At 39.4% G+C, this 27,115-nt stretch overlaps 3 protein-coding genes across 4 annotated transcripts; all 3 read left to right on the top strand.

The window, feature by feature from the left end:
* Positions 1 to 889: 889 nt before the first annotated feature.
* LOC116254175 (anthocyanidin 3-O-glucosyltransferase 7-like) lies at positions 890 to 4,537 on the top strand. 2 transcript variants are annotated; one of them, XM_031629359.2, is made up of 3 exons: positions 890 to 1,518; positions 2,648 to 3,534; positions 4,218 to 4,537. In XM_031629359.2, the coding sequence occupies exons 1-3, from the start codon at positions 1,026 to 1,028 to the stop codon at positions 4,431 to 4,433; spliced, it is 1,596 nt and encodes a 531-aa protein (XP_031485219.1). In that variant the 5' UTR covers positions 890 to 1,025; the 3' UTR covers positions 4,434 to 4,537. The 2 variants fall into 2 exon arrangements, with proteins under 2 accessions (XP_031485219.1, XP_049934068.1); XM_050078111.1 differs by having other exon boundaries at positions 890 to 1,533.
* Positions 4,538 to 6,589: 2,052 nt separating this feature from the next.
* On the top strand, positions 6,590 to 13,920 carry LOC116254445 (anthocyanidin 3-O-glucosyltransferase 7-like). Its single transcript, XM_050078112.1, has 4 exons — positions 6,590 to 7,173; positions 10,263 to 12,110; positions 13,387 to 13,561; positions 13,642 to 13,920. Exons 1-2 carry the CDS (start codon positions 6,681 to 6,683, stop codon positions 11,162 to 11,164), a joined length of 1,395 nt encoding a protein of 464 aa, XP_049934069.1. The 5' UTR covers positions 6,590 to 6,680; the 3' UTR covers positions 11,165 to 12,110; positions 13,387 to 13,561; positions 13,642 to 13,920.
* Positions 13,921 to 22,971: 9,051 nt separating this feature from the next.
* LOC116253945 (anthocyanidin 3-O-glucosyltransferase 7-like) lies at positions 22,972 to 25,732 on the top strand. The gene is made up of 2 exons (XM_031628948.2): positions 22,972 to 23,584; positions 24,489 to 25,732. Exons 1-2 carry the CDS (start codon positions 23,092 to 23,094, stop codon positions 25,391 to 25,393), a joined length of 1,398 nt encoding a protein of 465 aa, XP_031484808.1. The 5' UTR covers positions 22,972 to 23,091; the 3' UTR covers positions 25,394 to 25,732.
* Positions 25,733 to 27,115: the final 1,383 nt, after the last annotated feature.

The following is a 27,115-nucleotide window of genomic DNA, read 5'->3' as shown; positions in this document are numbered from 1 at the left end:
ATTTTCACATTCAATCTGAATCTGAATTTCGAACTGGAATTTGGCTATTTTCAAATTGTAAGAGCATTCAATACAATGCATTTGTTTAAAAATAAATCTGATCTAAATCCATATTCGAATCTGATAAGATATTATTTATATCTGAATCTGATCTGATGTCATTTCTTAAATCTGAATCCAAATCAATTTTTTAACAAGGTATTATTTTTTTACATATTTGATTTTTTGAAATGAATTGGTCAGATATCTGATTCAAATTGGATATATTAACATCCCTACTCCATTTTCAAAACTCGGTGCGAATAAAATGATCTCATCAGCATCTCTGCTTGCGCAAACAAGACTCTCAACACTATACATCGAACTATAAAAGTGGATCGTCAGTGTACGAGTTGTAATTAATGAAAAATTCTTCCTTCTTCCCCTACTAATACGTGATAATAACATTACACCTAAATTTTTTACACCAATTAAACTTAATAGTTTGATGATTACATGATAACACGATAAAATGGCAAATTTTGTTTAGAGACTGCGAAATTGATTGGAATAATATGTTAACCACAGTAGGACTCGGATCAAATTAGTCAACTGCTTATGCATTTAAGATGAATTGGAGAGAAAAAGCTCTCTCATTTTCTCAAACACACCTAGCTTTAAGTGAGCCTACTCGAATTTAATCATGTTACGAAATCCATTTGTTTACAAACTCGAGTTTCAGTATTAGTTTGATGCTAAACGAGTTGAGTTGGAGTCGAATTGAACTTACGAGTCAAAAACAAGTTGGCTGGACTTCTTGATTGAGAGAGATAACTGAAGGTCGATCACATCAAGCACGTGCCATCCTCCATTCAAGAACCGCAAATAAAGCAGCATGTCACAGGCCACCATGGCTATAAGAAGGGACAACTCTGGTTCTCATCATAACAGCGGTATATTTCACCGGCTTCGATTTTCCTTCCTCCAATCTTGGAACACGAAATCTTGGAACACGAGAGAGAGAGAGAACAAGAAAGAAGAAGGAAATGGAGACAGGGAAAAGAGGGGAGAAGCCGCACGTAGCGCTTCTGGCATTCCCCTTCGGCTCGCACGCTACGCCGCTCCTAACGCTGGGTCGCCACCTTGCCGGCCTGGCAGGGGACGTTAAGTTCTCCTTCTTCACCACCGCGGCCTCCCTTAAGCCCATCTCCTCTCTGGTTTCCGCCTGCTCGGGGAACCCCAACATGGTCTTCTGCACCATCCCGGACGGCTTGCCGGAGGACTTCGCCTTCTCGCCGGAGCGGCCTCAGGAAGACATCGAGCATTTCCTGCGATCGGCTCCCGACGACCTCCGGCGGGCCCTGGCAGGGATGCAACCGCCCGTCTCCTGCGTGCTCGCGGACTCCTTCCTTCACTTTGCGCAGGACCTGGCCGACGAGGCAGGCGTGCCGTTGATCTCCTTCTGGGCGTCTGCGGCCTCTTCCCTCATCACACACATTTACACCGATCGCCTCCGAGAGAAGTTCGGGGTGGTGCAAGGTTCTCTCCCACAGGGTGCTCCCTCTCAAAAACTTGTTGCCGTCTATAAAATAAACTTTAATGATTGATTACGATGCCACAAATTCGTTGGAGGGGCACTTTCAAATCTGGTGCGGTACTTATCAATGGTTCGCGGCGGAATGTCATATTATAGTATTTCATGAATAACAAGTAGATTCATGTGATAGTAATAAATTGTTATTATTATCAAACAGTTCTAAAAGTTGTTCTAAGGACGAAGGATGAAGGTATTTTCTTGAGAATGGGCCCCCAAGCATTAAATCTGCCCTTTGTGGATTTTTTTTTACAACTCAGTGTGAACCATTGAAATCTCCCCCGCAAGGCTTCAGAGGGGACTTGTTTGTCATTTTGAAAAGGTGATTTTGATGAAATCTCCCCCGGCAAGGCTTTAAAAGAGACTTATTTGTCATTTTGAAAAGGTGATTTTTTTTTTTTGTGCCTTTCCTCTAAATTCTGCTTCTAACTTTCATCACAGTGTGCTCTCCAGATAACCATGTTCTCCTTTGTATGGGGATTCGCCTTTCTACTATAAGGGCATTTTAGTCATTTGGAAAACCGCGCATTGGACCTCAATGGTAACTAAGGGCGAAACAATGAATTTGCTTGATAGTGGATCCGCCAGTCTACATTTATACATGGTCATTTGCATGCACAAAAGTATGTGTGAAAAACAATCTCCGGTTTCAAACCATTCAGAAATATAAACCTTATTTTGCAGCCATGGCAAAACATAAGGCCCTAAAAGAATGTTTCCTGTAGCAGACGAGCTAAGTTGTTAAGGAGATCTTTGCATAATTCTGGACAATAATGTAACAAATCTTAAATTTAAGGAGCGCCATTGTATTAAAAGAATTCATGTTTATGAACTAATACGCAAAGAAAATAAATCATACGGATCTATGTGGGCAACTGCCCACACAAGTCCCCACTAATTCAAAAATATTCGTTCCTCCATCATCCATTTTGTAATTAATGCTTTTGATTTTGAATCCCAATCCGTAATTTTCGTTTAGATGGTTAGATGGTAGATAGATCCTTCTTTTTCTTTCAACATTGTTTTAACTACGGTTGAATCTTTGGACTAATTGCTGGTCTACAAATGAAACAGCACTGACGCCTGAGAACAGAGATATTCCCGTCGATTGCATCCCGAGCCTCCCCTTCCTAAGGCTCCAGGACCTGCAGGAGGGCATCGTCTCCGGCAGCCGCGACTCCGTCTTCTCCGTTCTACTCCACAACATGGCCAAGGTGATTCCACGGGCGGCCGCCGTACTTGCCAACACATTTGAGTCGCTCGAGCCCTTCTCTCTCACGGACCTCCGAACCAAACTAAATGCCTGTCTCACCATCGCTCCGTTGTTTCTCCTGTCACCGCCGCCGCCGCCGGCATCTTCCCCTGCCGCCGGCGACCACGGATGCATTTCGTTCCTTGATTCCCACCTGCCCAACTCCGTCGTCTACCTCAGTTTCGGCTCCGTCGCGGACTTTCGCATACCGAAGCACGAGATCGCGGCATTGGCAGAGGGCCTCGAGTCATCTGGCGCTCCCTTCTTATGGTCCCTGAAGCCTGAGAAGCAAGCCGACTTACCTGCTGGTTTCGTGGACAGAGTAAAGGGCCGTGGGCTCATGGTTCCATGGGCGCCGCAGCTGGCCGTCCTTCGCCATGCTTCCCTCGCAGTGTTCATAAGCCATGGCGGATGGAACTCCATCCTTGAGACCATCGCTGGAGGTGTACCGCTGATATGCCGGCCGGTCTTTGGCGACCACCCTATAAACTCCCGTTTGGTTGATATCTCGTGTTGGGGTGTGGGGGTCACTGTGAGGGATGGGACTTTCACCAAGGAGTCCGTTGAGGAGGCAATCCGGCTCGTGTTGAGGGAGCAGGTGGGGAAGGCATTGAGGGAGAAGGCGAGCCACCATTGGAAAAGGCTAATCTGTGAGGCGGTGAGCGCAGACGGGAGTTCTACCAAGAATATAAATGCGTTGGTGGAGATGGTGAGAGGAAGGGCTTGAGGAATCAGATCTCATTTTTGTCTACCAATATCCGTTTGTTTGTTTTCCCTCCTTTTTTTTTTTTCCTTTCCCTTGGTTGAGTTTCATTTTTATCTACCAGTATCCGTTTGTTTGTTTTTGAGGTTGCTCATTGCTCAACAAGGAAGGAAATGAGTTTTGATCAGCCTGCATTGATGGTCCATGCATCGCTTTGTTGTTTAAAGATAGAAGTTGCTAAAGAAAGTTGGTGTAATGCTAACATAGAATTACTGTTACATTTAATCCTTGAAACTTCAATAATATATTTCATGTTTTTACATATGATTGCCCCTAAAAGTTTATCATTTAAAGTAACGATGCCCCTTTCAAAAAAAAAAAAAAAGGGCTCTGCCACTGATCACAACCATATGAATGCGTGTAAAAGAAGAAATTTATGCATCTACAACAGTGGCCTTGTTGCTATGGTGAGTCGGTGACATCCTTTTCTCAATTGCTTCGTGTTAGTTTCAAATATTTGAAGAGCCTGTTTGCCCAATTTATGAAAGTAAATGATCTTTTATTGAAATGGCAGTTTGATAAAGCCTTTGCTGTTTCTTTCTTTCTGCTATTCCCTTCTTTCTTCCTCCCTGATGCAGTATCAGATGCATATGTCCATAATGACGCCATTCTTCTTTTTTGTTTATCAGATGGCTGAGCTTGGTAAGTTGTGTACTCAAGAAAGTCCTCAGGACAGGCCACCCATGAGGTCTGTAGTGGTTGCTCTGATGGCACTCTCATCGTCATCTGAAGATTGGGATGTTGGATCCTTCTATGAAAATGAAGCACGCATCAATCTCATGGCTGGAAGATTGAAATTCATATATGCATGTTTTATGAGGCGGTGTGTACTTTTCTGTGGTTAACAGTGCTTGGCTTATCTATTTTAGTGGAAAAAAGGATGCCAATCTGTACTATTTATTTGATAAAAATCCACTCAACCTTCCAATGTAGAACAAAGGGCCGCTCAAGTTTTGATCAAAGTCGACACAACTCTCTCTCTGGCTCCTAGTTTTTTCATTCCCCTCCTTTGGGAACGACAGTTAGTTTGGAGGAACTTTTATTCTGTACTTGTTTATAACGTATCAGTTAACCTTCAGTAAAGAATTTAGAAAGGCGTGGATGCATGACGTAAGAACCCAAGTATAGTGACCTTTTGTTAATTATTTCTCCGACATTATTTAGAGTGTCGTGAGTAAAAATAAGTTTTTACTGACGCATTGTTATTTCTATAGTAAAGGCCTCCGTGACACATTATTTGAGATTTTGCATCAGTAAGGCCATCAGTAAAGGTTTTACTGTTGATGTTTTTGCTATTCTTACTGACGTTTTTTATGCATCAGAAAAGACCTTTTTTTCTGTGGCGCGTCTCTTGCAAGTGTAGGTTATGAGTTGGAACATAACTTTAGGACAAAGACTGGTACATATAGTCAATCAACTTGAATTTGTATGATGCCAAACTATACAGTACGTAGTATGGTGTTCCAAACGTAATTGTAAATTCGTTCCATCGTTGATTAGATGTTCAAAGAATCTCCAAACAGCATCGGATCACTTCAAATCTCGCAGACATTACAATGATGGATGTCGATTAACTTAAGGGTGTGTTGATAAGTTTGGATTTCGAATTTGAAGCAGATCTAGGATCTTTTTTATGTGAGAACAAAGAAATACCAGATGTTGCCACTATGTGAAAATGAGGTATGATCAAAATTTCAGATTTGAGGACCAGAGGGGGTTCCAACCATAAGTCTGTGGATTTGAGGTTCCCAACGAGCTCAAATCACTTTGAGATCTCATAACTGAGGCCATCAAACGCCCCCTAAGGGGTAAAATCTTTTGCTGTAGGCTGATGGGCAGTTAGGGGTGTTGGGGGACGGTGTTTGAATTGAATATACTCTTAAATGTACCCACTCTTTCCGAAGTTCACATGTTTTGATTTAAATTGAGTTTTGAATGCAAACAAAGAAAGGTCTCTACCATATCCAAATCCAAATTCATAACATGAATCCCATCCCAATCCAATTTTTAGTGTTACATTTGAATCTAATTTGAATCCTATTTTAAATGATGATATGTCAAGGGTATATCCCATGGGAATCTGATCCCTATGGAGGAGTATAGTCTGTTGAAGATGTGTTTGAAAAGTCCCTCTCTCTCTCCCTCCCTCTGTGTGTGTGTGTACTGTCACCCCCAGCAAACCTTGATGTGTCACTCCCTCCCATCAAGCACATCACCAACAAACTCTACTCTTTCGTAAGGATGTCAATGGATTATATGTGAATTGGACATACATTTAGCTGTATTTGCTTTTTTCAGATATTCACATATTTGGATTCAAATTCTAATACAAACAAAGAAAATTTATATCTGAATCTCAATCCGATTTCAAAATCTTAATCTGATTCGAATCTAATTTTTACATTCATATTTGAATCTGAATTTTGAACTGAATTTAGCTATTTTCAAATTGTAAGAGCATTAGATACAATGTATTTGTTTAAAAATAAATCCGTATTTGAATCTGATCAGATATTGTTTACATCTGAATCTGATCTTATGTCATTTCTTAAATCTGAATCTAAATAGATTTTTTAATAGGGTATTAATTTTTTTTTCCATATCACATTTTTGATATCGGATTCAAATTGAATCTATTAACATCCCTACTCCATTCTCAAAACTCAATGCGAATAAAAGGACCTCGATCAGCATCTCTGCCTGCGTAAACAAGACTCTCAACATTATACAACGAACTATAAAAGTGGATCGTCAGTGTACGAGCTGTAACTAATGAAAAGTTCTTCCTTCTTCCCCTAATTAGTAGCTACACCAAACAGTAGGTGATAAGTTGGCTTTGACTTGTTAGAGCGCCCCTACCCGACTCTCATACGTAAATTGATTGAGAGGCATAACTGAAGTCCATCAGGGCAAGCACGTGCCATCCTCCTTTCAAGAACCGCAAATAGAGCAGCATGTCACAGGCCACCATGGCTATAAGAAGGGACAACTCTGGTTCTCATCACAACAGCGGTATATTCCACCGGCTTCGATTTTCCTTCCTCCAATCTTGGAACACGAGAGAGAGAGGGAGAACAAGAAAGAAGAAGGACATGGAGACAGGGAAAAGAGGGGAGAAGCCGCACGTAGCGCTTCTGGCATTCCCCTTCGGCTCGCACGCTACGCCGCTCCTAACGCTGGGTCGCCACCTTGCCGGCCTGGCAGGGGACGTTAAGTTCTCCTTCTTCACCACCGCGGCCTCCCTTAAGCCCATCTCCTCTTTGGTTTCCGCCTGCTCGGGGAACCCCAACATGGTCTTCTGCACCATCCCCGACGGCTTGCCGGAGGACTTCGCCTTCTCGCCGGAGCGGCCTCAGGAAGGCATCGAGCATTTCCTGCGATCGGCTCCCCACGACCTCCGGCGGGCCCTGGCAGGGATGCAACCGCCCCTCTCCTGCGTGCTCGCGGACGCCGTCCTTGTGTTTGCGCAGGACCTCGCCGACGAGGCAGGCGTGCCGTTGATCTCCTTCTGGACGTCTGCGGCCTCTTCCCTCATCACACACATTAACACCGATCGCCTCCGAGAGAAGTTCGGGGTGGTGCAAGGTTCTCTCCCTCTCTCTTCAAATTTCTCAAGCTTTCGGTGAACCCCTTCAGCGTTTGGTAATTCAAAGAACTTTGTCACCGTCCATAAATAAACTTTTAAGGATGGGTTCCTGGAATGTCACGTCATATTATAATATTTGATGAACCATTGGATGGATTCATGGGATAATAATAAATGTTATTATTACCAAACAATTCTAAAGGTTGTTCCAAACACATAATAGATTGTTACTGTCTAATAAATACATTCATCAAACACTATGTTATAAGATTCACTAAATAGTAACAATTCGTTACAGGTATCAAACAAGCTCTTAAAACATAAAACCTGCTTTGGGTGCCTTCAGTTGTTGTTCCCATCTGAGCTTCAGTTGTAGGGCAAGACAGTAGGGGCGAGGAAGAGGCACCATTTAAAGCATCTAACTTTTTGGTGCTAAAGAATGTAACTTTTCCTACATGACGTTAGAAATATATTTATGAAATATACGAACTCAATTTTTGTCGACTGATGATAAGTTAGCTGTTTGAATTTGTAAATTTGTGGAGTTGAGCTTTTATGAAAACCAAGTTTTTCGAAAAAAAAAAAATCTTTTGTTAACCTCCGTTTATGTCTTTGGATGCAAGATCGAAGGCACATTTTCTACGCCAAAAGATATTAAGTAATTAGTCATTTAAGATGTCATCCTTCCTATATTTTTTTACATTTCCTTTCAAGATACTTTTTTTTTTTACTTTAACAAGACAACATATTTTAAAAACTACTCATCTTTTAAAGTGAAAGTATGTTTGCACTTTTCTTTTTGCATCAGTGACGCATTTTCACCAATATGTGAGGATTTTTTGTGGAGACATCAGTTCAATAGCATTAATGTTTTAAGGGGCATCTATATTTATAAACAACCAAATATATGAAATTAATAACACACAGGAGCCGAATCAAGCCCGAGTTTGACCAACTCAAGCTCGACTCAGCTTAAAAAAACTCAAGTTCAAGTCGAGCTCCTTATAGCAAGCTCAAGCTCGACTCGACTACACAAAATCGAGCTCGAACTCGACTTGTTTAAACTATTTAACTCGTTTAGGTATTAACTCATTTAACATTAACTTATGTAAGCATTAACTCGTTTAACTCATGTAAGCGTTAACTCTTGTAACTCTTTTAACATGTGTAAGTGTTAAATCGTGTAACTTGTGAAAATTTGTTTTTACGCTAAAAGTTAATAACCGGTGATTTGGTGAATTGGTTATGGAAAATTATATAGATTATCAGTTTACGAGTCGAACTCGACTCATTTATCATTTCGATATCATTGTAAGCTCGAACTCGGCTCATTTATAAACGACTCGACCGCAAGCCTGATTTGGCTTGGCTCATTATGCAGCCCTATGCAAGGCTTTATAGATGACTTATTTGTCATTTTGAAAAGGTGATATATGTATATATATATATATATATATATTTGGTGCCTTTCCTCCAAATGCAGCTTGTAACTTTCACCATAATGTGCTCTCCAAATAACCATGTTCGCATGAGAATGGGGATTCACCTTTTCAACTACAAGGTATTTTAGTCATTTTGACAACCGGGCATTGGACCTCAACGGCAAGGGCAAAACAATTTGCTTGATAGTGGATCCACCAGTCTCCATTTATACATTGTGATTTTTTTTATACATGCATCCTGAGTAACGGGGGCTGCACTAGTGCATGTTTGCCTTTTTATGCTTTGAGGTTTATCCTCCAATAATTTCATTACCAGATCTGGTTGCTTCTATTTTAGTGAGAGTAGATTTAGTTTTGCCAACATCTATCAAATATAGACGTCAAAAATTACACTTTATAATTTTATTGTATGTAAAATTTCTTATTTTTTTGTCTCTTTTAAGTGAAAAGTTATTTTTTAGTAATGCTACTGACATCATCTTATTATTGGACCTTATTAAGCGTTTAAATAGATTTTTGAAATTAAGCATCTGTTTGTTTGCTAGTTGCTAGTAAAATCCTTGGATGGGTACAACAATACATGTTATAGTTGGCAAACTCGTGACTTGGATTCAGATTGGTTGAAGACTGTATCATCCGGTTAAAGAGTTGACTCGGTAACTATGCTAAATTAGGTCATAAGTTTTTATAGTGTTTTTATATGTATATATATATATATATATATATAAATAGATGAAGAACGTAGGTCAGTTGAAGCTTCACGTTTGATTTTTGTTCATGAACTAAAATTGAATAATATGTAATATAAATATTTATATACACTTAGTAAAGTTTGTAATATTTTATAAAAATAACAAATTTTAGTATTCAGTTATACATGATACAAAAGAATATGTAATTAATTGGCGATCCTAAGTGGCTCAACCAACCCCTAATCGTGACCTAAATAGATGATCCTAACCGACTAGGTACTAGGTAGACTACTAATTGGAAGAGCAAGTTTGCCCCACTAAAAAATATGTACATGGTGTGCAATGATCAAAATATTCCTGCTAAAATGAAAAAAAGCTTTTTAAAAGGGTAAAATAGGATTTTAAAAAGCTAATACGTCTATAATGTCCACTTATTTTATGCAAAGTTTCAAAAAACACCCCTCCTCCCTTTGGTGCATAGTTATTGCATGCACAAATATATATGCATGAAAATCAATCACCCGTTTCAAACCATGCAGAAATATAAACCCTATTTTGCTACCATGGCAAAAGGGAAGGCCCTAAAAGAATGTTTCGTGCAGCACACTAATTAAGTTGTTAAGGAGACATTTTTATAGTTCTCAGTTAAGAGAGACTAATGTAAGAAATCTTAAATTTAAGGACCACCGCTGTGTATTAAACTAATTCATGTTTATGAACTAATATGCAAATAAAATAAATCATACGGGTCTATGTCGGCAACTGCCCACACAAGTCCCCACTAATTCAAAAATGTTCGTGACTCCATCATCCATTTTGTAATCAATGCTTTTGATTTTGAATTCAAATCCATCCTTTTCGTTTGGATGGTGAGACGCATCCTTCTTTTTCTTTCAACTTTGTTTTAACTAGGGTTGAATCTCTGGACTAATTACTGGTCTGCAAATGAGACAGCACTGACGCCTGAGAACAGAGATATTCCCGTCGATTGCATCCCGAGCCTCCCCTTCCTGAGGCTCCAGGACCTGCAGGAGTGCATCGTCTCCGGCCGCCTCGACTCCGTCTTCTCCGTTCTACTCCACAACATGGCCAAGGCGATTCCACGGGCGGCCGCCGTACTTACCAACACATTTGAGTCGCTCGAGCCCTTCTCTCTCACGGACCTCCGAACCAAACTAAATGCCTGTCTCACCATCGCTCCGTTGTTCCTCCTGTCACCGCCGCCGCCGGCATCTTCCCCTGCCGCCGACGACCACGGATGCATTTCCTTCCTTGATTCCCACCTGCCCAACTCCGTCGTGTACGTCTGTTTCGGCTCCGTCGCAGACTTACGCATACCGAAGCACGAGATCGCGGCATTGGCAGAGGGCCTCGAGTCATCCGGCGCTCCGTTCTTATGGTCCCTGAAGCCTGAGAGGCAAGCCGACTTACCTGCTGGTTTCGTGGACAGAGTCAAGGGACGTGGGCTCATGGTTCCATGGGCACCGCAGCTGGCCGTCCTTCCCCATGCTTCCCTCGCAGTGTGCATATGCCATGGCGGATGGAACTCCATCCTTGAGGCCATCGCTGGAGGTGTGCCGGTGATATGCCGGCCGGTCTTTGGCGACCACCCTATAAACTCCCGTTTGGTTGATATCTCGTGTTGGGGTGTGGGGGTCACTGTGAGGGATGGGACTTTCACCAGGGAGTCCGTTGAGGAGGCAATCCGGCTCGTGTTGAGCGAGCAGGTGGGGAAGGCATTGAGGGAGAAGGCGGGCCACCATTGGAAGAGGCTAATGTGTGAGGCGGTGGGCGAAGACGGGAGTTCTACCAGGAATATAAATGCGTTGGTGGAGATGGTGAGAGGAAGGGCTTGAGGAGTCAGATCACGTTTTTTGTCTACCAGTATCCGTTTGTCTGTTTGTTTTTTTGTTTGTTTTTTTGTTTTTTTGTTTTTTTGTTTTTTTTTTCTTTGGTCGATCATTTTTGTCTACCAGTATCCGTTTGTTTGTTTTTCTTCCTTTTTTTTTCCCCTTTCCTTTGGGGGAGGTTGATAGCTTCATATTTAAATTTAAGATCTTTAGTGTTTGAGATAATAACAGTCCTTCTCCCTCTAATTTTAAATCCAACTTTCTTTAAGTTAAGGATTGAAGTGTGGACTTTAGGTGTATCCTAAGATCTTTAGTTTGCTGAACAGTGGATATTTTCATGGATTTTTTTGTCACATCAGCGAAAAAGCATGTCATGTCATTTTCGCATCAGATATATGGATTTGAAACTGCTTATAATCAAACACCTCCTTTGAGTTTTACTGAGGCTACTACTTGGGGATGTTGTTTAGGTTTTGATCCATTTGCGCATTACAGTAAATTTTGATTTTGAATGATGTTAAAATGTGCTGCTCATAATGTATGTCAAGGCCTTGGAGGTCATATTGAATCGAACCCCGTTATTGAAAGCCCTGGTGAAATGTTGTGGGGAAAGGAGAAATCTGTACGGACAGCTGAAATTTCATCCGCCCAATTTGAAAACCCATGAAACTAGGTGAAATTTCACCCCGAGCAGGTGAAATTTCACCTGCTCGAGTTTATTGTTGTGTGCGCTCATTTCACCCCGCTCGACTTCCCTCCGCAGCTACTCCTCCCTTCTGCCTTCTCTCCGTCGCACCAAAGGCCTACTCACCGTCGCCGCTGCGCCGTCGCCTCTCCTCTCCTCCGCCGGTACGCTTTCTCTGGCTTCTCACTGGCAGAGAAGAGAGACGCGGAGACAAGGCATCATCTGCTACTGCCACAGTTGCCGCTCCATCCCCTCTGTTACTGCCCCGTGAGTCTCTCATCAATATCTCTCTGGCTTCTCCTCGGACAGACATTTGGGCGTTTGATTTGCTGCCCTGTCTCTGCATCCCTCTTTGTAGGCCTGATGTTTTTTCTGCATGAACATGAACACTTGATGCGAAAAACGTGATTTTCTGTCTTCAAACTTCAAATATTTTTTCTGATCGTCAGTTATTACTGCTTTGCAATTGTAACTTTTTTTGCATTTTGCTGTTTGGTAGATTCGTGCTTCTGATCTATGAATGTATCGGTGGTATATTCTGGCTTTTTTGCATTTTGCAATAGGCAATAGGGTTCTCCTCAAGGCATTTGACTTGTAAAGAATCTTTGAATGACGCCCATGCAATTCATACTTGTAGTCTCTCCCTCTAAATGCTAATTCTAGAAGTAGTGTTATTCCACATACAAACTTTGGGCACTCTATAGACAGATGTCACATTGGCAACTCATTACTCTCTTACGAGCTGCAATTTGAGAAGACCTGCTAACTCTTATTTGGGTTTTCTGGGTTATTTTCTCATATGTACTGACTTTGTAACTATAAAATGTAGATTAGTTGGAGTTGGGTCTGATTCCTTTTAAGGGTTTGCATAATAACTGTATCCTTATAAGGAGTAGTTGAATTGCACTAATTATTTGTAAGTGTTTGTCAATTTATTTAGCATTATGCACTCACATTTGGACAGATAGTTTGTGGTATAGAAATTGTGTAATTTTGTTCTCTTTTTTATTTGGAACTTTCAGGCTTTAGAGGTGGGTAGAATGGTTTTAGAACTAGACGGCCATATAATGCAATGTGTGCGAGATCAGAATGGCAACCATGTTATTCAAAAATGTATTGAGTGTGTCCCACAAGAAACCCACAAGAAAGGATCCAGTTTATTATCTCAGCCTTCTATGGGCAGGTCATGACATTGTCCACACATCCTTATGGTTGTCCTGTTGTTCAGGTGCTGCACCAGTGTCTTGTTTATTACATGCATAAACAGCCAATTTTCAGCTGTTACTTAATCTATAAGCTGAAATGAACAATAATTTCATAAAAACCGATGCACTGTTGTGTCTATTGAGTGCAGTATGTTGCTTTCTTTAGATCAATGGAGAAGCTTTATACATGATGGATACACAATTTCACCATGTACTGGCAAACATATGAGAAATGTGGAATTTGAATGGGATGCTGACACTGGTCAGACCTTTGACATAGTTGTCACCATTTGTATATGTGTTCTATATTTTGTGCCTGATGTTGGTTACTTGAACAGGCTATGATGAAAGATCAGTTTGCAAACTATGTTGTGCAAAAGGCAATCGATACTTGTGATGACCAACAACGTGAATTCATTCTGTCACGGATCAAGGTGCACTTGAATGCTCTGAAGAGATATACTTATGGAAAGCACATTGTTGCTCGTGTGGAGAAGCTCATAGCTAATGGAGGTAGAAAAAGTTGCAAAACACCCTTAACAGTTATGCTCTTTTCTTTTAGCAGTTGCTGACGTTCATTCTGTATGTAACAGAGAGGCGCATGGGGGCATCTACTTCCAAAGCACCTTGAAAACAGAGGATCAAGAGACCTTGTACAGCTAACATGGCTGGCGTAATTGAAAACCAGTCCATGATTGTTTTGTTCTCCTTCCCATCTTCATTTGTCTTTTTGGTAGATTGAAAATGAGAGGCAATAGATGCTGAGGTTAATTGTATAAATGGTAGGCCAGCTTAATAATCTTCTTGTTGTGTATATCTTGTAATCCCTTAACTGTAATTCAAGTAAATGGCGGTGGTCATGCCGATTCTTAGGATTAGTAATTGCAGATATTGATGCTCAAGTCATCTTGAGGTGCATGTAAAAATTTTACAGTATGTAGAGATGAGTATATCGTAGCCAAACTGTAAAGAAAATGTTGAGCAAGCGGCATCCCTTGAAAGGTCGGGAATTTTCTGGCTTTGTTACCTTTATACTTTAACCAAATTATAAATAAAATGTATAACGAGTGTTTTATTGCATGGTTCAAGGTTGAAGTTGTCAAACCTTCTCGAGTCCGGATGATGCACCACAGTGGTGGTTACGGTTGAATAAAATGAGTAGATTGTCGGTCATTATAGGCCTTTTTTAAAAAGAATGATAACAGATGGTCCTTATGGTTTTCATGGAGAACTCCATGATGTTAATCATGCTGTTATATCTTCTTGAATCGACCTAAAAACCAAAGTGGGTAGCTGTAAGAAGCCAAAGAATGAGCTAATTCGGAAGCAAAAATGAATTAACAGTGCAGGCAGCAGTGAGGAATTAAATAAAAAAAAAAAGAAGCTAGGAAGATTACACCAGGTGGCATGAGCTGCTTCAACAAGTTAGCTATGACATTGGAAATGATCTTTTTGGGATCCAAATGATTGGTAAAGGCCGAAAATTCGATACATCACAAGAGTTGGCCATCTTTTGGAAAAGAAATCATAGATGAAGAGGCAAGGGCAGAGGCAACTAAATTTGGAGATGATAAGATACAAAAAAAAAATATTTACCACGTTAAATTTTTCATGTACATCAAACAAAGTTAAATTTACCATGTTTAATTTTTTTTGTGCATCAAACAAGGTTAAATTTACCACAATAAATTCTTCTTGTGCATCAAACAAGACTTCAGATTGGAAGAAGAAGAAATTTCATCCTGTAAATTTTTCTAGAAAAATTTACCATGATAAATTTATCGCGTTAAATTTCACCCTCCCATCAAACGGGCCCTTAAGGGTCTCTTCGGCAGCACTAATAGGATATCACTGTTTGAATATATATATATATATATATATATAGTGTGTGTATATATACATTAAAAAAATTGCTACCAGATTGATGAAACACTTTAAATATCGAATCATCACACCACCTTGCCCATCGCTATTTTTTGAGGTTGCTCATTGGTCAACAAGCAAATAAATGAGTTTTTTTGGCAAATTGGCATCAGTATTGGGAGTCACTAGGCCTGCATTGATGGTCGTTGCATCGCTTTGTTGTTTAAAGATAGAAGTTTCTAAAGAAAGTTGGTGTAATGCTGACGTAGAATTACTGTTACATTTAATCCTTGAAACTTAATCAAACCTGCTGAATATGAAGAAAAAAAAACCCGGAAGAAAAGAGAGAGAGAGAGAGAGAGAGAGAGAGAAAAGAGAATAAATTTTTTTTACAGAGTTCGGTGTTAGCCTACATTCACTTTCCTCTCTTGATCATTAATTATTTTTTATAACTTGTTTTTTTATAGGTTCCCACTATATATATAATTTGTAGATAAGGCTGGATTGCCCTCAGATTCACAATGCTTAAAAGCAAGGAAGTCAATTGCGTTAGTCTTAAGACGTTGGTGGTTCCAACGCAATCCCTTTATGTGTTGGCGTCTCTGTAAAGGCATTCTTGTCTTGCATTGTAACCTTGCTCCAACGGCTATAAGAATTACTTTATTTGTTCCAACGTCTTTTTCTTCCTTCTCAATATTCTGCTTGGTGTCAGCCTTTTCTTTGATGGCCTCCCTCAAGGTCATTTTAGGCTTGGACTTTGAGCTTACTAATAAAGTATTGATGTTTTTTAGTCGATAGAGGTCTATTAGAACATCTGCCACTTATCATCAGTTGATATATATGAATTTGTAACTCTTTCTTAGCAATCTTATCTTGCATGAAATGTATATCAATTTCAATATGTTTGCTTCTTTTGTGAAAGATAGGATGAGAAGCACCATGTGTTGAACCATCCTTATCACACCATAGAGTTGGAGTTTGATTACCCAATTCTCTTAGTAATGCTACTATTCAAGTAGTCTCTGTAGTTGCAATTGCTAGAGTTATGTATTCTGCTCCAGTACCAGACCTGGATACAGTATTTTGTTTCTTTGAACTCCGTGAAATCAGATTAGAGCCGTAATTTACGCATACCCTCTTGTGGACCTTTTACCATTTGGACATCCAGCTTTTACATATGGGTGCCCTTAAAAGTTTAAAATCTAACGTAACAATGCGCCTTTCAAAAAAAAATGTTGGCTCTGCCACTGATCACAACCATACTGCAACATATTGAGAGAATGCTTTCCCTTCATTTTTTGGGTATAACATTCCGGTGATTTTACTAACCTCATTCTTGGATGTATCAAATTAGATATGCTCGTTTTGGAGATGTTTCAACGAAAATTGATGTAAATGCCTTTGGGGTTGTTCTCTATGAACTTATTTCTGCCCAGGAAACTGTATTAAGGACTGGTGCATCTACAACTGAAACTAAGGGCCTTGTTGCTATGGTGAGTCGGTGACATCCTTTTCCCAATTGCTTCTTGTTAGTTTCAAATATTTCAAGAGCCTGTTTGCCCACTTTATGAAAGTAAATGATCTTTATTTCTTGAAATGGCAGTTTGATAATGCCTTTGCTGAGGCAAATCCCCAGGAGAACCTTAAAAAACTGGTTGATCCCAGGCTGGGTGACAGTAACACCATTGATTCTGTTTACAAGGTCTTTGCTGTTTCTTTCTTTCTGCTACTCCCTTCTTTCTTCCTCCTTCATGCAGTATCAGATGCATCATTTATCAGATGGCTGAGCTTGGTAAGTTGTGTACTCAAGAAAGTCCTCAGGACAGGCCACCCATGAGGTCTGTAGTGGTTGCTCTGATGGCACTCTCATCGTCATCTGAAGATGGGGATGTTGGATCCTTCTATGAAAATAAAGCACCCATCAATTTCATGGTTGGAAAGATTGTGTAATCACCCCTAATTTTTCCAAAAGACTACCTTATTTTATCTAAGAACAAAACCCAAACTTAGGCCTAAGTTTCAAATCCAAAATCCAATTCTCAGATCCAAAACCCAATTTTTTGGATTTAAATTAGTCAAAAGCCACAGCTTGGATCCAAATGAAGCGTTTCAAACCCAAAATTTGACTCAAGTTTTAAACGACAAAATTTGAGCCTCGCATGCACACGGACTCTCCCTTTATTTTAAGAACTCATGCCAAAACACGTTTTTAAACCTAAGTCGCACGCTCGAATGAGTCGTTAACCGATTAAACCAAAATTGAATTTGGAGCGAGTCCGAAGTCACTCAAAATGGAGTCGACCGCCCATTTTTAACAAAGAACTTTTCTTTTACATATTTTAAACAAAAAATGAATGTTTAAACAATATTTTTATTTTATTTTATTAGATTTTATTAAATTTTATTTAATTAAAAAGTGCCGGGGGGGGGGGGGGGGGGGGCTGCGACACGCGGTCGCCCGATGCACAGTTGCGTGCCAGCGCACATCACTTGACTGCGTGGTCGCACGGCGTGCCTGCGTCGCCTGACTGCGTGGTCGCGACAGCGACCTTTTGCATGTGCGGCCGGGGCTTGCCTATTGCGCAAGCCCCATTTTTTTCAAAAAATGATCCATTAGAGGCATTTTTGACCATTTTAGGTGGGCATTAGCACTGCCTACACCTCAAAAAGTGATTTGCAGCCATAATGGCCAATTATATTAAGTTAAAACCTATTTCTTTTTCAAAAAAATTGAAAATAATTCAAAATTATTTGAAATTCAGATGAAAATATTGTGAAATTCAAAAAAATTTAAATTTTGAGTTTTGGCTCCAAAACTTCCTATAAATACCCCCACAACCCTCTCTCTTGAACTAGTAGCTCTTGAAGAATCTCTAATGTATTCTAATTTGAAAACTTAGAGTTTTTTCCTTAACTCTCTCTCTCCCTCTCTCTCTTCTTCCTTCTATTTCTCTATTCTTCTCCAACTTGAAGCAAGCTTCATCAAGATACAATTCTCTTGGAGACATCATCTTCATCATCTTGCAGCTTCACTCAAAGGGGATCTACGATCATTTCAAGCTAAGGTGTTCTTTTTTTCAAAAATCATTCCCACTAGAAGTATGTAATCATCATCCATCTCCTTTCTTTCTTTTGTTTTTTCTCTTCTTCATCTTTCTATGACCATATAAGATAACCCTAAAATCTTTATTTTAAAGTCAATGAGCTATTCTTAAGTGCACTAGGAGCATGAGAATGTGAAGTAATTTTTCATTTTATGATTAAATCATGTTCTTTTTTTTTTCTTGAATGTAGTCTTGTTGTTGTTTCCTTATTTCTCTTTTCTTAATCTCCCCATGGTTGTATAAGATAGCAATCAAATCTCTATTTTAAAGTCAAGAAGCTATTCTTGAGTGCACTAGAAGTATGAGAAGATGATGTGATCTTTCAATTTATGCTTTAAACATGTTATTTCATTTCATGAATATAATCTTGCTTTGCTTTTCTTATTTTTCTCTCTTCTTCATCTCCCCATGGCCATATAAGATAGTCTTCAAATCTCTTTATAAAGTCAAGAAGTTATGCTGAGTGCACCGGGAGCATGAGAAGATGACATGATAATTTTATTTTTAAGTCATTAAAAAATGTATTCTCGTTATTGTTCTTTTGCATCTTCCCTCCTTCATCTCTCCATGGCCATACAAGATAACCCTAAAATCTCTATTTTTAGAGTCAATGGGCTACTTTTAAATGCACCGGGAGCATGAGAATGTGAAGTGATATTTTGTTTTATGCTTGAATCATGTCATCCCATTTCTTGAATATAGTCTTGTTTTGCTTCTGTTATTTTCTTCCCTTATTCATTTCCCCATGGCCATACAAAATAACCCTAAAATCTTCATTTTAGAGTCAGTGGACTATTCTTAAGTGCACCGGAAGAATGAGAAGGTAAAGTAATATTTTATTTTATGATTAAATCATGCTTTTTCTTTTCTTGAATATAGTCTTGTTCTTGTTACTTTATTTCATCTTTTCTTCATCTCCCCATGGCCATATGAGATAGCTTTCGATCTTTATTTTAGAGTCAAGAAGCTATGCTCGAGCGCATCAGGAGCATGAAAAAATGATGTGATATTTCATTTTATGGTTGAATCATACTCCATCTTTTTCCTTGAATATTGCTTCGTTCCATGATATTATCCATGCATAGTTGCTTGGTTTTCTATTTATATGTGAATGTATGGTGAGAATGAAATTGTGGTTTAAGACTTTTTTTATTTTTATATTAATTTTTGAGGTTGAGATTTGTCCAACCCGGAGAAAACCCTCACGAATATGTATATGTTAATATGCATTTGCATGTTATTTCGTGTTAGCTTACTTTTAATCATCCTATTAGGAACCATAATGAGCATCTTATCGTGTAGTTTGAGTTTCTTCCATACCCAATGGTGGAAGAAACATATTCCCTTGCAGTCAATGAAATAACTATGTTTTATGTTTATAATCATGTTTTCCAAAATATTTTCAAAAGAACCCTTTCTAATTTGGCTTTGGAGACTTAGCTTAGACTCTTGCATGAGTCCAAGCTCCCCTCTAGCCTACATCAAACTTGAAGTCGAATGTTTTAAGTTATTTTTAATTTCATGAAGACATACATGTATACATATGTTATATACATATGTTTGTACGTGATGATTTTCTTCATTCTTCCCTCTCTACGTTTCTACATTCTATTTTACAGCTTTTCACATATACATGTGTTCCACTTCCTCTCTCTAGAATCTTTTATTTATTTCATCAAGTTAAATGTCTTCTCGTCCAAATTTCTTATATATATATATATATATATATATATATATATATATATATATATATATATTCCTCTATTTCTTTCCCTCTAAAATCTCTCTTTCTCTTTTAATCAATGCTCTCTTTTATAAACTTTCATACACGTGTATGTGTGATAATATGTACATGTATATGTGCATCTCTCTCTATCTCTCTATCTCTCTTGAAAGAACTTCTCTTTCCTCTCTATTTAAGTTAATACTTCATTTTTTAAAGTTTTCACATACATATGTGTATACATATATACACATATTTATGTATGCATTTACATATAAAATACATACAAAGGTATGTATCTCTTCCTCTCTTAAAATCTCTAATTTATTGATCTTCAAAATATTTTTCTCTTTCTCTTTCTCCATCTCTCTCTTTTGATTAGGGCTATATTTTTCCTTCCTTTGAACATATTTTTCTTCTAACATTATTTTCATTTATCGACTTCACTAATACCAAAACTCAAGTAATGACCCAATATTGGATTCATGCTTGATAATCTACAACCTGAATCCATTTTGAAAAACTTTTCCTTCTTATATACGATAATTATCAAAACAAAAATCTTAGATGTATGATTTGGTAGGAATGCCTTTTAGATGAATGTTGTAGTACAAATGTTTTAATCATGCAGCATCAATACAATCATGCATTACACTCACTTAACACCACTTGTGATCGCAAGCAACATTCCAAAGAACTTAAGCAAGAGGAGATGAAACTTTAACTAAGTGATGACCAAATTAGAGCAAGATCTCAAACCTACTTAAAAGTGTTGAGAGAACACTAAAGTGACTTCAAAAATAAATCTCCAAAGTTTTCCAAATATTTATAACGAACTTCTCAAAATCAACACTTTTCAAAGCTTTCTCAAAGTCTTTAAACATGAAATCTTCAATATTTTCTCAAACATTACACTGCATATAGAACAAGATGTTTAAGCCAAAATGAAATGCATTAATGATAGACGATGGTTGATCCTCGTACCGACGGACGAGTCCCTTTCTCTCTTATTTTCAAAACAAAACCTTATTTTTCTGGAACACTCCAAAACCAAAAACCAAAATTTTGAAGATGCGAACAATTGAAATTCACATATGCATGTTTTATGAGGCGGTGTGTACTTTTCTCACAGTGCTTGGCTTATTTAATTTAGTGGAAACGGGGATGCCAATCTGTATTGTATTATTTATTTGATAAAAAGCCACTCAACCTTCCAATGTAAAACAAAGGGCCGCTCAAGTTTTGATCAAAGTCGACACAACTCTCTCTCTGGCTCCTAGTTTTTTCGTTCCCCTCTTTTGGGAACGACAATTAGTTTGGAGGAACTTTTATTCTATACTAGTTTGTAATGTATCAGTTAACCTTCGGTAAAGAATTTAGAAAGGTGTGGATGCATGACATAAGAACCCAAGTTCGGTGACGGTTTGTTAAGTATTTCCCTGACATTTAGAGTGCGTGAGTAAAAATCAGTTTTTACTGACACATTGTTATTTCGATGGTGAAGGCCTCCGTGACATTATTTGAGATTTTGCATCAGTAAGACCATCAGGAATGGTTTTACTGTTGATGTTTTCGCTCAGAAAAGACCTTTTTTTTTGTGGCGCGTCTCTTGCAAGTGTAGGTTATGGGTCGGAACATAACTTTAGGACAAAGACTGGTACATACAGTCAATCAACTTGAATTTGTATGATGCCAAACTATACAGTACGTAGTATGGTGTTCCAAACGTAATTGTAAATTCGTTCCATCGTTGATTGGATGTTCAAAGAATCTCCAAACAGCATCGGATCACTTCCAATCTCACACACATTACAATGATGGATGTCCATTAACTTAAGGGTGTGTTTGATAGGTTTGGATTTCAAATCTGAAGCTGATCTAGAATCTTCTTTATGTGACACCTGCAATATAAACAAATACCAGATGTTGCCACTATGTGAAAATGAGGATTTTAGATCCTCAGTTTATGATCAAAATTTCAGATTTGAGGACCAGAGGGGTGTCCAACGATAAATCTGTGAATCTAAGGTTCCCAATGAGCTCAAATCACTTTCAGATCTCATAACGGAGGCCATCAAAGGCCCCCTAAGGTGTAACTTTTTTGCCATAGGCTGATGGGCAGTTACGGGTGTCAAATGGATGGTGTTTGAATTGGATATACTCTTAAATGTACCCACTCTTTTAGAAGTTCATATGTTTTGATTTAAATTGAAATTTGAGTGCAAAAAAAAAAAAAGTCTCTACCATATCCAAATTCATAACATGAATCCGATCACAGTCCGTTTTTCTGTTTTACATTTGAATCTAATCTGAATCCTATTTTAAATGATGATATGTTCAGGGTATATCTAATGTCAATCTATCCATTGACATCCCTATGGAGGAGGAAGATGTGTTTGAAAAGTAATTTCTCTCTCTCTATCTCTCTCCCTCTATCTTGCCCTCTCTCGATGTACAGCCACCCTTGACAAACCTTGATTTGCCACTCTCTCTGATCGAGCACATCTCCAATAGACTCTGCTCCTCCATAAGGATGTCAATGGATCATATTCGATTCCGATATACCTTTAACCTTATCTACCTTTTTAGGTATTCATATATTTGAATTCTAATTCTAATACAAACAAAGAAAATTTATATCGGAATCCGAATATGAAATCCGATTTCAAAATCTTAATATGATCAGAATCTGATTTTTATATTCATATCTGAATCTGAATTTTGAACTGAATTTGACCGATTTTTAAAGTGTAAGAGCATTAGATACAATATATTTGTTTAAAAATAAATCTGATCTGAATCCATATTTGAATCTGATAAGATATTATTTATATCTGAATCCGATCCGATTTTTTAATGGAAATTAGTCAACTGCCTATGCACACCTAGCTGCGAAAAAGCTCTCTCCTTCTTTTTTCAAACACACCTAGCTTTTAAGTGAAACAACTCGAATTTAATTATGTTGAGAACTCGATTTGGTTACAAACTAGAGTTTTAGTGTTAATTTAATGTTAAACGAGTTGAGTTGGAATCGAGTTAAACCAACCAAGTGAGCACGAGTCAAACAAGTTGGGTTGGCTGGACTTGTCGAGCGCCCCTACCTTACTTTCATACGTAAATTGATTGAGAGCCATAAATGAAGGTGGGTCACAGCAAGCACGTGCCACCCCCCATTCAAGAACCATAAGAACGGCAAATAGAGCTGCATTTCACAGGCCACCATGGCCATAAAAAGGGACAACTCTTAACTCTGGTTCTCATCTCAACAGCGGTATATTCCACCGTCTTCGATTTTCCTTCCTCCAATCTTGAAACACAGAGAGAGAGAGAGAGAGACGGGAAAGAAGACGGAAATGGAGACAGGGAAAAGAGGGGAGGTGCCGCACGTAGCGCTTCTGGCATTCCCCTTCAGCTCGCACGCTACGCCGCTCCTCTCGCTGGGTCGCCACCTTGCCGGCCTGGCAGGGGACGTTAAGTTCACCTTCTTCACCACCGCGGCCTCCCTTAAGCCCATCTCCTCTCTGGTTTCCGCCTGCTCGGGGAACCCCAACATGGTCTTCTGCACCATCCCCGACGGTTTGCCGCAGGACTTCGCCTTCTCGCCGGAGCGGCCTCAGGAAGACATCGAGCATTTCCTGCGATCGGCTCCCGACGACCTCCGGCGGGCCCTGGCGGGGATGCAACCGCCCCTCTCCTGCGTGCTCGCGGACTCCTTCCTTCACTTTGCGCAGGACCTCGCCGACGAGGCAGGCGTGCCGTTGATCTCCTTCTGGACGTCTGCGGCCTCTTCCCTCTCCACGCACATTTACACCGATCACCTTCGACAGAAGTTCGGGGTAGTCCAAGGTTCTCTCTCTCTCTCAAGCTTTTGGTGAACCCCTTCTTCCTTCAAGAGCGTTTGGTAATTAAAAAAAAAAAAACTTGTTTTCCATAAAAAAAAAAGTTTAATTAGGATGGGTTCGTGGAAAGTATTTAATGAAGTAGAGTTGAACCAGAAAATTTTGGTTGAGTCTTTTACTGAGGAGAATGAGTGATGTAGGGCAGCTAGTCGCATAGTAGTTTCGCTGTTTAGGATAAATTCATGAAATAATCATAAATTGATATTATTACAAAACCATTCTAAACGTTGTTCTAATGATAAGGATGGGTGGACCTCAATGGTATAAGGGCGAAACAATGAATTTTCTTGATAGTGGATCTACCAGTCTGCATTTATACATGGTGATTTTTTTTCTATAAATGCGTCCTCATTAACGGGGGCTGCACTAGTGATTGTTAGCCTTTTTACAGTGCTGTGCTTTGGGGTTTATCCTCTAATAGTTTCGTAAACAGATCCGGTTGCTTTTATTTTAGTCAGACCAGATCTACCAAATATAGAAGCCAAGTTACATTGTAATAATTTTGAAGTATGTAAAATATCTTATTTTTTGCTGTCTCGAAGAGTTATTTTCCACCAACGCTGCAGGCATCTTATTGGACCTTATTGAATTTAAGGAGCACCACTGTATTAAACTAATTCATGTTTATGAACTAAGATGCAAATAAAATAAATCATATGGATCTATGTGAGCAATTGCCCAAATACAGCTTCTAACTTTCACCATCATCCATTTTGTAATCAATGCTTTTGATTTTGAATTCAAATCCATCCTTTTCGTTTGGATGGTGAGACGCATCCTTCTTTTTCTTTCAACATTGTTTTAACCAGGGTTGAATCTCTGGACTAATTACTGGTCTGCAAATGAGACAGCACTGACGCCTGAGAACAGAGATATTCCCATCGACTCCATCCCGAGCCTCTCCTTCCTGAGGCTCCAGGACCTGCAGGACGGCATCGTCTCCGGCCGCCTCGACTCCGTCTTCTCCGTTCTACTCCACAACATGGCCAAGGCGATTCCACGGGCGGCCGCCGTACTTGCCAACACATTTGAGTCGCTCGAGCCCTTCTCTCTCACGGACCTCCGAACCAAACTAAATGCCTGTCTCACCATCGCTCCGTTGTTCCTCCTGTCACCGCCGCCGCCGCCGGCATCTTCCCCTGCCGCCGACGACCACGGATGCATTTCGTTCCTTGATTCCCACCTGCCCAACTCCGTCGTCTACCTCAGTTTCGGCTCCGTCGCGGACTTTCGCATACCGAAGCACGAGATCGCGGCATTGGCAGAGGGCCTCGAGTCATCTGGCGCTCCCTTCTTATGGTCCCTGAAGCCTGAGAAGCAAGCCGACTTACCTGCTGGTTTCGTGGACAGAGTCAAGGGCCGTGGGCTCATGGTTTCATGGGCGCCGCAGCTGGCCGTCCTTCGCCATGCTTCCCTCGCAGTGTTCATAAGCCATGGCGGATGGAACTCCATCCTTGAGGCCATCGCTGGAGGTGTGCCGGTGATATGCCGGCCGGTCTTTGGCGACCATCCAATAAACTCCCGTTTGGTTGATATCTCGTGTTGGGGAGTGGGGGTCACTGTGAGGGATGGGATTTTCACCAAGGAGACCGTTGAGGAGGCAATCCGGCTAGTGTTGAGGGAGCAGGTGGGGAAGGCATTGAGGGAGAAGGCGAGCCACCATTGGAAAAGGCTAATCTGTGAGGCGGTGGGCGCAGACGGGAGTTCTACCAGGAACATAAATGCGTTGGTGGAGATGGTGAGAGGAAGGGCTTGAGGAATCAGGTCCCATTTTTGTCTACAGTGTCCGTTTGTTTGTTTTTCTTCCTTTTTCCTTTTTCCTCCCTTTCTTTTGGTTGAGTTTGATAGCTTCAGATTTTAAGATCTTTAGGATTTGGGAACAGTAAATTTAATATCAGGTCTTCTCCCTCCAAGTGTTTTGTAAGTTAAGGATTTAAGTGTGGATTTTAGGCCTCAGATCTTTAGTTTGCTGAACTGTGGATACTTTCATGGATTTTTTTGTCACATCAGCAAAAACTTGTCATGCCATTTCCGCATCAGATCCATGGATTTCAAACTCCTAATAAATTTTGAACCCTTTGTGCATTACAGTAAATTTTGATGTTCAATGATGTTAAGTTGTGCTCATAATGTATGCCAAGGTCTTGGAGGTCTTATTTCATCGAACCGTGGTATTGGAAGCCCTGGTACCTTCCTAACATAAAACCAGATAAAAATGGTCTAAGAACAATCACCTACCACCATACCAAAGTAAACAGTTATATATATATATATATGTAGACATTCAATAAATTTGCTAGCAGATTCACGAAACAGTTTAAATATCTACACCATCTTGCTGATCGCTATTTTTTCATTGCTCAACAAGAAAAGAAATGAGTTTTTGTGGCAAATTGGCATCAGTATTGGAGTCACTAGGCCTGCATTGATGGTCCACGCATCGCTTCCTTGTTTAAAGATAGAAGTTTCTAAAGAAAGTTGGTGTAATTCTGACATAGAATTGCTGTTACGTTTAATCCTTGAAACTTCATTAATGTTTTTACATATGAGTGCCCTTATAAGTTTAAAATTTAAAGTAATAATTCCCCTTTCGAAAAAAAAAAAAAAAAAATGGCTCTGCCACTGATCACAACCATATGAATGCGTTTGAAAAAAGAAATTTACGCATACTGTCCAGACTTAAGCCTTTCCACCACCTAAATTAGCACGAGGATCGGTTGAAGCAAGACTTCATTTACCACATAGTTGAAATAAAGAGCGTTTCAATCAAGATCCATTGTTCGTCTTTTACTTTTGAATATGGATCTCATTCTTAAATCTAAACTCTCTCTAGATCCCAATGCAACTCATTTCCTTTCAAGACTCGATGTTATCAAATCATATTCATATCTGGATTTGGATCCTCTCAAGCCATGTGTCTTCTTCCATTCGGGTCTAAAGGCCATTCAAATGTAAGGTCCAATTCTCCAAGACGAGTTCATGGATCCAGATCCTCTGGGCTGTTTCAAACTTTTAGTCCAATTCAATTCCATTTCAAATTATTCAAACTTCAGCTTGGTGAATTTCAAAAGTTTTTTAGGATTTGCCGATGATTCTTAACGTCAAATTCAATAGATTTTCAACTGAGAGTTCAGTCAATTTCAAGTAATTTTCAGATCAATTTCAAATCCATCAAAACTTCATTTGAACAAACTAAGTATCTCATAACCACATTTGAATTTTAATTTTTTCGATGATACCCCTTTTGTCCCTCCATTTCTCCATTCTCTCTCTTCATTTTTTTTCTTCCCTTTCTGTCTCTCTTCTTAGTTTTCTTTATTCCCTCTTCCCTGATCTTTCCATCGTCTTTCACCTTCTTTCTTTTCCTGGCCCGGCTTTTTTTTTAATTTACACTATTTTTTTTTTAAATGTAGTTTATCTTATATGAAAATTTTAAAAAAATTATATTTTTGCCTGTATTAAAATTTTAAAACTATAA

Source organism: Nymphaea colorata, chromosome 5 (genome assembly GCF_008831285.2).
Source record: "Nymphaea colorata isolate Beijing-Zhang1983 chromosome 5, ASM883128v2, whole genome shotgun sequence".
In the NCBI taxonomy this organism is placed as follows: Eukaryota; Viridiplantae; Streptophyta; class Magnoliopsida; order Nymphaeales; family Nymphaeaceae; genus Nymphaea; species Nymphaea colorata.
The sequence above is the reverse complement of the archived record's forward strand: the minus strand, read 5'-3'. Positions and strand labels throughout refer to the sequence as shown.

What these genes read in the sequence shown, in the direction of transcription:
- LOC116254175 (XM_050078111.1), top strand. Translation starts at nt 1,026, where the DNA reads ATGGAGACAGGGAAAAGAGGGGAGAAGCCGCACGTAGCGCTTCTGGCA. An exon ending in GCAAGGTTCTCTCCCACAGG is followed by an intron (nt 1,534 to 2,647) that starts GTGCTCCCTCTC and finishes CAAATGAAACAG; the next exon opens with CACTGACGCCTGAGAACAGA. An exon ending in TAAATGCGTTGGTGGAGATG is followed by an intron (nt 3,535 to 4,217) that starts GTGAGAGGAAGG and finishes TTTGTTTATCAG; the next exon opens with ATGGCTGAGCTTGGTAAGTT.
- LOC116254445 (XM_050078112.1), top strand. Translation starts at nt 6,681, where the DNA reads ATGGAGACAGGGAAAAGAGGGGAGAAGCCGCACGTAGCGCTTCTGGCA. An exon ending in GAAGTTCGGGGTGGTGCAAG is followed by an intron (nt 7,174 to 10,262) that starts GTTCTCTCCCTC and finishes CAAATGAGACAG; the next exon opens with CACTGACGCCTGAGAACAGA.
- LOC116253945 (XM_031628948.2), top strand. Translation starts at nt 23,092, where the DNA reads ATGGAGACAGGGAAAAGAGGGGAGGTGCCGCACGTAGCGCTTCTGGCA. An exon ending in GAAGTTCGGGGTAGTCCAAG is followed by an intron (nt 23,585 to 24,488) that starts GTTCTCTCTCTC and finishes CAAATGAGACAG; the next exon opens with CACTGACGCCTGAGAACAGA.